Below are 13,339 nucleotides of genomic sequence, written 5' to 3' on the forward strand. Positions count from 1 at the left end.
AAAAAAAAAAAAGGCTGAAAAGACACTTGTACTATGCCTCTTATCACTTTATCAGTTTAGAGGCTGCAAAGGAGCTCCTCCCTCCTGGATTACCCCAGTGGCTTCCTGCATGTTCTAAAATATATTTCTCTTTGGACTGGAAATATTTCACCTCGAACTGGAAAACTTACCAGAATAAAGAGGAAACACCAAGACAATGATGAAAATAGCTCTGATCCGTGATGAGAGGAGAGACATTTTTTCAAGTCTGTGGAAAGAAATTTCGGCATGTTTCTAACACATGGCACATGGACAAATTTCCTATTTCCAGACGAGGGTTTTAGACTGGCAAAGTCCAAGCCCCTAGAGTCCGAATTAGTTAATTAATTAATTCCTAGGTGGCTAATTAAGGTAGACCATGTATTCTCATTTTTCCCCCCCGGCTCTCAGATTCAACAGGACACAGATGTGAACAAAAGGCGTCCCAGAGATGTGAGAGCAATCCCAGGATTAAATCCTCTCAGCACACTGAAGAAGGAGCGGCGCGTGCGGCCAGGTTTGCCACAGCCCGCAAGGAGCCTCGAGGCCTTGAAGGAAAGAGGCACCTTGGAGTCCCGGTTTTTCCACAGAGCATAGAAACGGTTATTTCCGGAAGGAGTGACCCGGGGCAGGCCTAAGAGCGATGCTCCGCGCCAGGGCTACCTTTGTGGTGTCGTCCTCACTGAGCTGAGACAGAGAAGGCTGCGGAGAGAGCGTGGCGGTCAACTCCGGCTTGACTGTGTCTGTGCGGCTCCTCGGTCTTTCTCAGCCACGCCCACCGGAAGACCCGCCTCCTTTCCCGGCCTCGCGGTGAGGAGCCGGATGGTGCCAAACACATGATCCGCCACTGATAAGACGCGGGGGTATCGTGTGCCCAGTGTGGTAAAGACGTCCCGGTTGTTCTCTCAGCAGGAGGCTTGGGACGATTTGATCTGATGAGTACAGAATCCCGTCTGATGAGATGGGAAAGGGTAATCCGAGTAACTATAGATCCTAAGATAGGGAAAATATATGTAAGCTTTCCAAGCTATTGAGTTGGAAAGGACAAGAGAATCAAAGCCAGCCAAGAAGATCATTTTGTGAAGTGTACTTAGATACAGGCCTAGACCCTCAGCAATTTGCCACACTAGAGCACAGAGACTCATTCAGAGATTGTTTTAGATTGAAACTCTCCTTAAAGTTCAAATTTCAACTTTTTATTTTGAGATAATTATAGGTTCGATACAGTTGTAAGAAATGACACAGAGTTCTCCTGCGTCCTCGAGCCAGTTTCTCCCACTGGGAGCATCTTGTAAAACTATGGTGCAAATTCCCAGCCAAGAATTGATATGAGCTGGAGAATTTTGGTCCGTGTCTGCTCTCACCACCAAGACTGTGAATCAGCTGTTTGTACACGAAGCCCGGGTAATGGTATGTTTGAAAAACTCCCAGATGGGTATCTGCGTAGCCAGCTTTGGAACCTAGCCTAAAGGATAGTAGGTACGGGAGAGACCAACTCACTGTGTTAATTCTTCCTCAATATATATGTGCATCCAAGCATCACATTGTACAGCCGTAATTTGCAGAATGTTGTATGTCAATTTCATCTCAATAAACCTGGAAAAAAAAAAGAAGACTCACAGAAATGAGATTGAGACTATGGGGCAATGTCTTAAGTAAGTGGGTGACGCTGCAGGCTTTGAAGAAGGGTAAGATTTAATCACTCATTGTCTCCCTAATTAACTAACCTCCTTCACCATCTGATTTCTGGAGTTTGACAGTTGAAAGATTTGCTTTCAATTCTCATATACCACTGAGTGATCTTGACACAATGTTTCGATATTCTAACATACAACTTCTTTATTTTAAAGGAGGGAGTAACAGTTCCTATGTCTTAGATGTAAGGGGTAAAATATGAAGGCAGTTTGCATTCACAGTTGAGGGTTAGGCTTACCTTTGCCACCCTAATGTAATTTGCCTTTTACCAGCAGTGGGAAAAGCTAGCACTCAGACAGGAAACTTTGAGAGTAACACCATTCAACTCCAGTTTAATGTAAGAACACAAAATCTGGTGAGTGAAGAAAGCCCTCCATTATTCTAGTTAAGTGAATATTATTCTTAGAGCAACTTTTTGAATTATTGACATAGGCACCATCAGAGTCTTCTGTGGCAGGTCCGTTCTTCTGATGCAGGACATTTGAGGAAAAAGGAGACTACAGTTGAAATTACTGTGAAACCCTGCATGCCTCCCCCCCGCCAACAGTCTTCTCCTCTTGTATGTTCTCATCAGCAGAGATTAAGAGCAGGAGAGGTGGCCTGCGAATCCCAGCTGGCCACATGCCTTTTTGTTTTCTTTTTTTTAAAAATTCTCCAGCACAAGGGACGTTACATGTGTGAGTTGAAAGTTTCAGGAAGAAAAAAATGAATATATTATTCAACTTGCTTCAGAGGGAAGATAAGAAGACTGTATCTTTAAAATAATAGAGATATTAAGGGAAAAGGAAGGGAAAAAACGAGAAGAACAGTTTGCAGTCTGCCCAGTGCCACTGCCCCATAAATTGTGGGCAAAGAAACCCACCATTTTGGGCAATAACAGCAAGTTACCTGAATTTTGCTAAACATGTAAAACACCAACTGAGACTGATACCTGAACTTCCCCTGGGTCACTGAATAATGTGTGTGTTTGTGTTTTAAACCTCATACTGTTGAAAAGAGAATAAGAGAAGTTCACATTTACCAGTATTTCATGAAAGACTGAATTCCTCCAGTTCACCACCCGTCTCAGAAGAAACCAAAGGGATTTGGTGCTACATACCAGGCTTTGAAAGCTCTCTCAGGGGGCACCTAGGAGGCTCACTTGGTTAAGCATCTGGCTCTTGATTTCGGCTCAGGTCATAATATCAGGGTTGTGAGATCAAGCCCCATATTGGGCTCTGCTCTGAGTTTGGAGCTTGCTTGGGATTCTCTCTCCTTCTCCCTCTGTCCCTCTGTGCAAGCACTTGCTCTTTCTCTCTCTCTCTTTCCTAAGGCGGGGGAAAGATGTCTTGGGCAAAGATCAAGGAGTAGAATTTGCTGATTCATCACTTACATACAACACCCAGTGCTCATCACAAGTGCCCTCCTTAACCCCATCACCCATTTAGCCCATCCCCTACCCACCTCCCTTCAAGCAACACTCAGTTTGTTCAGTATAGTTGAGTCTCCCTTTCTTTTTTTCCTCCCTACGTTCATGTATTTTCTTTCTTTCTTTCTTTCTTTCTTTCTTTCTTTCTTTCTTTCTTTCTTTCTCCTTCCTTCCTTCCTTCCTTCCTTCCTTCCTTCCTTCCTTCCTTCCTTCCTTCCAGATTTTATTTATTTATTTGACAGAGAGAGAGACAGCCAGAGAGAAAGGGAACACAGGCAGGGGGAGTGGGAGAGGAAGAAGCAGGCTCCCAGCAGAGGAGTCTGATGTGGGGCTCGATCCCAGAACGCCGGGATCACGCCCTGAGCCGAAGGCAGATGCTTAACGACTGAGCCACCCAGGTGCCCCCATGTGTTTTATTTCTTAAATTCCACATATGAATGAAATAATAATGTATTTGTCTTTTTCTTACTGACTGATTTCGTTTAGCTTAATACACTGTAGATCCATCCACGTTGTTGCAAATGGCAAGATTTCATTCTTTTTGATGGCTGAGTAATATTCTGTTGTGTACATAGACCACAACTTCTTTCTCCGTTCATCTGTTGATGGACATTTGGGCTCTTTCCATAGTTTGGCTATTGTTGATTAGGAAAGCCATCTTATATAAAAAGCCACCAAAACCTACCACAGATTGCCTCGCTAGGAAGAAGAAAGGGTAAAGGACGACTGTGCTTGTCTTGTCGCTCTTGCCACCTCAGCTAGCTGCACTATGTTGAGAAATCTCCTCTAAAGATCTCTGTGTAAGAAACTAGACATAAGAGAAATACTAAAGGTAAGGCACTGGAGTACCTTTCATTCTACCCAGATTCTGAGAACTTGCCTTCTACACATGGCGTCAAAGCTATTCATGTGGCACAGAGTAGGGGACCATTTGATCCGATAGGCACAAGTGAATGGGGGGGAATAATGTGTAGTTAGTTATAGATCCTATGATAGATAAGCTATGTACAATCTGTCCAAGCAAGGGAGTTGGATAGGCTCCGAAAAACTAGGGCAAGAAAACAAGAATTCTGAATCTGTAATCACTAAATATGGCCAGAAAGTATTTTAAAACATTGCTAGATATGAGAATCACCTGAGGAGCTTTATAATAGTATCTGGGTTCCTTCCCTGAGATGGTGATCAATTGTTCTACATTAGACCCTGGGCATTGGTATTTGGTGGGGGGGGGGAGCATTTTTAGAAGTAACCAAGATAAATCTGCAGCTCCAGTTGGGGGTAACAGAACTAGGGACATAGAATTGCCTCTGGGACTTCATTCCAACCATTTCCCACTGTTCCAAACCAGAGCTTTGTATTTAATAGAAACATTTTATAAACTGCTCTGCAACGAGCTTTATTTACTTTATATCTGCTGAGCTTATTTTAATGTCATTTTATGTAAATCAGTTTGTTCTTTTGAAACACTGTATGGTGCTTCTAGTGTTACGTAAGAATTAATTTAAACATATTTATTAGTGGGAATTTACTCATTTCACTCCTGCTCAGAATGCTCTCGTTTTTTTCCAGGGCCTCTAGAAGGAAATAAAAATTATTTAAATATCATTAAAATTGGTCACACAACTGGTCCTGGCCTGAATTTTCTGGTGCTTCTATAAGCACTGTCAGATCCCAGAAAAGATGTACCATATCACATAACCCATGGCCCTTATGGGTCAAGGCCTTTGTTCATATTATTTACTTGCCTGAAAATTTTTGTCCCCTTTCTTCTGCATATGGTACAGAAGGACTTTTCCTATTCTCCTTCCCTTCCCTACCCCTGTGTCTTTCTGACCTTATCTTCCTATGTCCTCTTACTGGGAAGGAAATTTTCTGGAACTGGTTCATTCACCTCTCATCAGCTGTGCCAAGCCTTTAGGCCTTGTACAACAGCTTACCTCTCTACCCTACCCAGCCTGGACTGTCATTCCCTCCCAGGTAGCTCTCACTAAGCAGCCCTGAGAAATACAAAGCTTTAGCTGGTTCCAAGAGGTAGAGTTGATACTGTACAAGGTAATCTTCAGGTGGCAGTCTAGGGACTGTGACTCTTCAGGACAATGGTGATAGGAATAATGTAGAACAATGGATCGCATTGAAGTCTCTTCCAGTCTTTGGGATTTTTCTAGTATATCTGTAATTTCGACTATCCTCAAGAGACTTAATCAGGGAGTAGTGATGTCATAGGGAAGACAGTACCATTCATAAATAAGTCAAGGGGGATATAATCTAGGCAGCTAAATATATTTACTTAATCCTGGACCATTTCTTACCTAAGGGGACTCTGGTTAAAATTTCTATCTCTATCCCTTGAAAATCAGTGCCATTAATTTTTTGAAGTGTTCGTAAACACTGAACTAGAAGTAAAACTTGTGGTTGTTTTATTTATTTATTTATTTTTTATTTTTCCATAATAATATTTTTATTATATTATGTTATTCACCATACAGTACATCCCTGGTTTTTGATGTAAAGTTCAAAACTTGTGATTATTTTAAAAAAAATTTCACCTATTTTTCTCACCCTAATCCCTGTGTTAGGCATAAACCAATCCATGTTCTGTATGCATGAGTTGGGGAAAGTTTAGAAAATAAATGATCCCAGAAATCAAAAGCAACTCTGGCGCTGACTTTATTTATAGTGGAACAAACTTGAAAATAATGTAGGATCCATCCTACCAGTAAGACTCTTGCTGACCTCAGTGGAATGCCCGAGGACGCCCACTGCTTAAAAGAAAGTAGATTTTGAGGTTCCAGGTAATTTGGTTGCTGTCAGTGCTTAGCATTTCCCTTCATGGTTCAGATTTAGTTTTCCATTACTCTTCCTGAAAACAAGTTAATGAAAGAAATTAAGGATCAAGAAATTGCGGCACCAACACAGAGAGAAAATGAGATTATTTAAAAATCACACGGGAAAGAGCAGGTCTAAGCTTTGGCTCGCCTGTTTCACACTGAGTGCTTTGAGAAATTGTGACTTCGTGCTGGTCCTTCATAGACCCTGGGCTAGGTGTCTGATGCAGAAAATGAGATAACAGGTGTCTTGTGTTTCTTCCCACTCAAACTTTTATGGCTATAGGGCACACTTACCTTTAACATTTATTTATTTCTGCAGGAACGATTTATTGAGCCTTTAATACGTACTTCAATATCAAAAACAAGAGAGGTATAATTTTTACCTCATTACTACCTTTATAGCTGAACATTCATTAATTTTGAAAGCTGAGGCATGTAACTCTTTCTTAGCCAGGTGTTCTCATTTTAAGCTGCCTTATAATTATCGTTTTTCTTGTGGACGGACAAGCGTGCAACTCTTAAATGTTTGCCTAGCTCACCAAATCCAATCTCTAATACTGTTATTTAAATTTAAAATACATTTTAATAGTCAAGATTAAGTAATCTATGGGATTCGCAGTCCTATTTATCTTCTGATACATTTTGCTTCCTGTCTTCAACTGCAAAAAGAAAAGCTCCATGGAAGCAGGAAGCAATTTTGTGTGTTTTGCTCACGCCTCTACCTCCACACGAGCAATGCTTGGTATATAGTGAAAGTTTAATACATATTTGGTAAACGAATGATTCAATAATAAATTTATTCCTACTTAAAAAGCTGAATGTATCACATTCTCTCAGAAAATGCCTGAATTTACTGTTTAAGGGTTAAGTACCGTTCACGTTTCCTTTGGACAAACACCCAAAGCACTATTGAGAGAAAACTACAGAGACACAGAGGAAAATGTTCTTTTACTCCCTTTGGATCAGAATAATACTTCCTGATACAAAGACACAAAGGGTCATCTTACCTTTTGGCTTCATTGAATACACAGTGGTTCCCGTAGGTTTTTCCATCAGAACCACAGACTGGCTTATAGATAGATGGACATTTTGTATTTCCAGCTGGGGTCTTGCTGCTGATTTTGCTAGTCTGCAGTAATATGAAAGAGCAATAGGCAAATAAAGGGAACTCAGTTGAATTCTGAGATTGTAATTAAGGAGTTATTTCTAATTATTGATTAAGCATTGCACCAAACCAATCATTGTTAATCCTTTTATTTTAAACTACATAACAATACTGAAAAAAGAGTCAGTTTTGCTCTATTGCATAATCTCAGGCATACGGTATATTTAAGTGACAAGCCCCAGACAAGATATGGATTAAATACCCAAGCTGGGTTGCAAACCCTGAATTATGTGACTCCAGAGCCCTGCTCTTATTACATATCAGACCGCCCCCACTTTAATTCTTTGTAAGCAAGTCTTCCCCTGCCTGAGAAAACAATAATTATGGAAAAGTCATTCTGGCAAATAACGTATGTGGTCATATTTTTTTTTAAAGATTTATTTATTTATTTGAGAGAGAGAAAGAGCATGCACGAGAGTGAGGCGGGGGGCAGAGAGAGAGAATGTCAAGCAGAGATTGTGAGGATCTTCAATAGGAGTCTGTGTCCCCAGATTCTAGAACAAGACGTGCATATAGTAAGTTCTCTTGAACTGCTTGTCAAATGAATGAATAGATGATGTTTGGGAGACATCAGTGCAAACAGCTGCACGTCCATGACTCCTGTGTTCCCTGAGTCCTGCTGTGCTTTGCCTTCACTTGCCAGTCTCTCTCTCTCCCAACTGCCAGCCTCCTATTTCCATTTAACAATGATCCTGGGCACTCAACTTACTACATCCAAAACAGTTTTGTAGAACAACTCCTCAAATCTCACGATCTTAATGGGAACTTCATTGTTTACCTCACATTTATCATTCCTCACTCATATCTGTAATTAGTACAGTATATTCTTTTAACTATTTCAAGTCTTGGAAAATAGAATGGCTGAGGTAAGTTAGGAAAGGGAAAAAAACAAAGAGATGAACACTAACCTGAAGCTCCATTATATTGGCATTCAAAGGGTTGCCTACATTTTTTCTTTCTTCTTGATCGTAAAAAGACCATGATTTCCCTTGTTGGCTAGACCATCCTGGTCTTCTCTGCTGGCTAGATGACCCTGAACTCCCTTGCTGGCCAGATGACCCTGAACCTCCGTGCTGGCCAGATGACCCTGGCTTCCCTTGCTGGCCAGATGACCCTGAACCCCCGTGCTGGCTAGATGACCCTGAACTCCCTTGCTGGCCAGATGACCCTGACCCCCCTTGCTGGCCAGATGATCCTGGCTTCCCTTGCTGGCCAGATGACCCTGGACACCCTTGCTGGCTGGAGGACCCTGGACGCCCTTGCTGGCTAGAAGATCCTGGTTTTCCTTGTTCATTAGAAGCTTCTGCATTCCCTTTTGGATCAGAGTCTCCTGAATTCCCTTGCAGACTCCCAGGCTGATTAAGAACTCCTGGCCTTTCTTGCTGATTAAAATTCCCTGGTTTCCCTGGCTGGTTATAATACCCTGGTCGTCCTTGCAGGCTAAATATTGTTTGTTTTTCTTGTGTGTTGCTACCTCCTTGCCGATTAGATTCCCGTTGTTCTCCTTGATGGTTAGCTTCATTTTTTCTCTCTAGAATAAATGCAGGTTCTGGACCCTCTTGTGGCTTAAAAACACTTGTTTTCAAAATCTGAGTTGAAGATTCTGGAATGATACCATAAGCACAAAAATAAAATAAAGTTATTTAACTTTGAGAATTTAAAATTAACAGCATTCATCCCCAGATGTAGTATGTATTGCACGCTTCTTTGATTTGTTTTTCATCAAACCTCAAGACAGAAGCTTTGCATAACTTCTCATAACCTTAATGTTTTGGTTCCTCCATTTTTTTCTTGACTGTACTACATAGTTTCTAAAAGTCATGGGGCGAAACCAGCCTGCCCCATTTCTAAATCAGAGTCTGAATTACTTGAGCTGAATTATTCACGCTTCATACTACAAATTTCTTTTAATGATTTCCAGACTAATCAAACAGACTAGAGTTATGACTATTATAGACTTTCTCTACATCACAGAACACTTTCCTGTATTCTCAACCTCATGCTACAGAAGATGTTGTCATCAATTTTCCAGACATAAAACCTGCCAGGCATGAGCCTTCCTTCCTTATTCTCTTCTCCATCTCCACATATGCTTTCTGTAGGTGTTTTCTTCCTCCCTACCCCCCGACCCTGCCCTGTTCCAAAGGCAGTGGTTTTCGTTCCTCTTCAGAACATCAACTTTATGTCCACCATTTTCCATAAGGGCCATAGCATTAATCAATCAGTCCTACTCGCTGGTGGTTATTTGTTTCCTTCTTTTGTGCTCAAACTACTGAAGGAGATGGTAGATATTAGGTGACTATTTCTTTTTTATTTTTTGTGACTATTTCTTAATACCTAAGTTTCATAACTCATCTACTCTGTTTCTCAAACTGGTTTTGGAAGTTTATCCATTACTATATACGTATATATATCATGTATATACACGCATATACATGTATATAAGATTTATTCAAATTCTATTCCAAAATAAGCAGGGTTTAGATAACTATCCCTAAGCAAATGGAACAACTTTCTAGCTGTTGAGTGCAATGGAATTCTTTTGGGTCTTATGTTTCTTGTTCTTGGTTTGGGACAAGTGTTCCTTTTTGGCTTCCTCACCTTTTCTGTTTAATGACTATCCTTTTCTGCTCACTTTCTCAATTTGGGGTTTCCTCAAAAGTTGTCTTCAGGCTTGCATTGTTTTTCTTCACAGACTTCCTTGGTAATTTTTTCAATTTCTATAACCTGAAATCACTTCAGTGTGGATGGTTCTAGTCTTTACCTGGAGTTTCACTTGCGTTTGCAACTGGCTTGCTTTGTATTTCCACAAGTATACACACTTGTGCCTTCAGGTAAATTTAACTAAAATCAAATGCCTCATTAATTTTTATCCATTGAGCATGCTATGGTATACTACATTGCTGGTGGTTAAGGTCTTACCCGGGCTCAGGAGCTTGGCACTCGGTAACCTGGCTACTAACTGTGGTGTCGTGTGGGTGGGGTCTGTGGGTAGGATCTAGCCATCCTTTCGATTTACAAAAAGTATATTTGAAGAGTCCATTACTATGCCAGAAGTATAGTAAGATCTAGACACACAGCCATGAATAAACATTGTTATTCTGCCCCCAAGAAGCTGAAAAGTCTAATAGTAGGTGCAAACAAGCAAACAGATATTCATAGTTGTATGATCAATGCTGTAATAAGAGAAGTAAATTAGACAATAGACCCAGAGTCAAGTTGGCAGATAGTACGGCATCATCTCTCCTTCCTGGAGGAGGTGACACATAAGAAGGATAGGCAATAGCCAGAAAAATGATAAGAAATTAATTATTTTCAGCAGAGAGTTGAGTATATGCATGAGTTATAGGAACCAAACAGTGTTCCTTAAGAGGCACTAACTTTGAGAACAAATCAATTAGAATAAAGATGTGGATGAAATGGTAAAAACTAGATCAGCTAATCTATTTTCTTTGTTCATTATATTTGGGTTTTTTTTAATAGGTCATACAAGCAAATTACATTTAATTTCAAAGATACAAAAGGGTAAATACTTTAAAATAACTTTCTCTTCCTTTCCTGTCCAAACCCCCTTGGACACAATTACATTTACTAGGTTTTTCTGAATTATTCCAGAGATGTTCTATGTATCTACAGATATAAGGGGATATACTTTCCACACAATTACTAGCACATCATACACCGCTCTCCTCATTGTCTCCCTCGGCAGTGCAGTGAGCTTTCTCTATATCAGTATCTATAGAGCACCTTGATTATTTTCCCGAAGGGCCACATACTATTTCATTTGTTAAATTTACCATAATTTATTTAAATGGTCTTGTAGCAATGAGTAGCTATTGTATTTCACCTCTTTTACCAGTACAAACAATGATTTAATGAAAATGCGGTGAATATAGCATTGCTCACATAGCCAAGTTTATAAAAATAAAAACAGGGCTGAAATTTTTGAGTAAAAAAGAGAATTAAAATATCAGAATGTGGTTTAACCATTGGTTTTTTAAAGTTAAACTTTTGCAAAATAATTATCTTCAGTTTTTGTTTTGTATTTTTCTCTTCTGATTTTACAAACTAAATACCCTCTTGGCATTGCTTTCTACTGTAACAGGCATTCCTGATTCCTCTTTTCTCTTCACACTCCAAATCCATAGACCCACTGCATCGGGCATTCCTGTACTTTCTTCCATCAACAAATGCCTGCTCAGTACCTACGAAATGTCATCCAGCAAGGCACTCAAGTTCAAAAGAGATCCAGTACGTGCCATTATGGAACATCTGTGTTCTAGGAAGAGATTTTATCTGTATGCATTTTTTTCTCTGAAACATATAATCATAATAAATATATGTATCATAAATCTATTTTCTCCAACATATATATTATAAAAATATAGAATGTCTGTGTCATTTATTATCTAGAGAAACTTATAGCCCTAGCTGGAAATTTCATCGTTGAAAACAACCCACCTGACAGGATTGGGGTAAGGAACGGAGAGAGGCAAGATAAGTGACAGGCACTGGAGAACTCAGGTAATGGTAGCTAATGTGGGTGCATCCATGACTCTTACGACAGCCTCTCGGAATGCATAGTTATGTTCATTTTACAAATGAGAAAACTGGGGCTAAAAAATTAAGTGAGTTGCCTCCAATGACATAAATAGAAAATTGAAAAGCCACGGTTTGAACCTATTTCTCTGTGACCACATAGCCCTAGATCATCACGCAAAACTATATTTTTTATGGAACATGAGCTTGAAAATATTCACAAACTCTCATAATCCTTTTAGATTTCATTTTCTTTCCAGTGTAATGTGTTGCTTTTCCCATTCCCCTGCCTCTGCTTCTCTTCAGCTGCTCCAGACTATTTACTGTTATCTCACCTTGTCCTTACTTTTATGCCTTCGGTCTGTATTTATGCTGCCTGAAACGACCCCCTTCCTTTTCTCTGTCTGATGGACATTTGTCATTTTAACACTTTCTGTCAAAGTATTACTAAGTCACTCAACATTTCTCATTCCTTGAGAGTTGGAAGGAAAGTCATCGAACGTAACTTTTCTTACCTGAAAACATGGCCACACACATGAAGGGAAGGAAAATGGAAGCCTTCATGTTACAGTCAGTTGTTTCAGACCCGGTTGTTGGATGTAGGTAAGGGGAACTCTTCAGTAGATGCTTTCTGAATAAACCATCCTGATCACCACCAAGTTATATATTTGAAAAATCCTCCACCCTAATTGCTAAACACCGTCACTTTGTTTAAAAAAATTATAGAGTGACTTTCACAAACTGGAAGGTGTTGTTTCTTGAGTGGATTTGCCATTTTTAAAATTAGCTTTACACCCCAACTCCCATAAATATCCAAAATGTAATATGCTTCTGTCAGATACCTATCTTATAGAAAGGAATAAAAATGATGAAATCCATCTGGGAAAGTGGTAAATTCAGTGTTCAATTTTTTTTTAATTGTTAAAAGATGACTGATCCTCAGTCAGTACTGTTACTGACCTTGTGAGTTTGTATGTCCACAACAGACGTTCCCATGACATTTTCCCACAAATAAATTATGTGCCAATTATTTACCTCAAATTACATTTGAAAAGCCAGTAAAAATGCATCAGGCATTGGTCATTAATAAGTGATGAATGCGCCCAGTGGGGAATGATGATGTATAATGTATTTTTATGAGGTAACAAAAAACAAGAGACCTTATGTTTGAGAATAACATTACACCATTGACCTTCTTGCCTCAAGCTATTATGCCAAACAGAAGCTTGTGCGAAAATCACCTTGGGATTTTTAGTCAGCTCTAAAGTCAATATTATAAAACAGTGGAATATTGTGTTCAAGGTTGGCTGCCCTATATAAGAGAAATTTGAATTAATTGAGGCCTGTCTAAAGAAGACTGACCTTGATAAAGTGGGGTCTAGAAAACACATAGCAGAAGGTTGGTTGATCGTAGTAGAAAATATAAGCTTGAGTAAAGATAGACTTAGGAGTGATGTTGCCATTGGATTCATCATGTGAAGGGCATTAGCCTGGAAGCGGAAGATACTATGTGATCTGTGTAGTTCCAGATGGCAGAACTCATTCCAATATGAGGAAGTGCAGATTAAGCATTTTTGAATTCTAAAGAAAATTTCAGCTTTGATCAGGGAGGTAAAGTAGGTGATTCTTACAATTCCTTCTAATTCTAAAAAGTCTTCACATTTAGTGGTTCTGGATTGTGTTTGG

At 39.7% G+C, this 13,339-nt stretch overlaps 1 protein-coding gene across 1 annotated transcript; it reads right to left on the bottom strand.

Moving 5' to 3' along the window:
* Positions 1–697: 697 nt before the first annotated feature.
* MARCOL (MARCO like) lies at positions 698–12,261 on the bottom strand. The gene is made up of 5 exons (XM_040622696.1): positions 12,169–12,261; positions 8,023–8,717; positions 6,957–7,078; positions 1,383–1,483; positions 698–1,011 (listed from the first exon to the last, which is right to left on the bottom strand). The coding sequence occupies exons 1-5, from the start codon at positions 12,215–12,217 to the stop codon at positions 698–700; spliced, it is 1,281 nt and encodes a 426-aa protein (XP_040478630.1). The 5' UTR covers positions 12,218–12,261.
* Between the last annotated feature and the right edge of the window lie 1,078 nt (positions 12,262–13,339).

This window comes from Ursus maritimus, unplaced genomic scaffold (assembly GCF_017311325.1).
Source record: "Ursus maritimus isolate PB19 unplaced genomic scaffold, ASM1731132v1 scaffold_5, whole genome shotgun sequence".
Classification (NCBI taxonomy): Eukaryota; Metazoa; Chordata; class Mammalia; order Carnivora; family Ursidae; genus Ursus; species Ursus maritimus.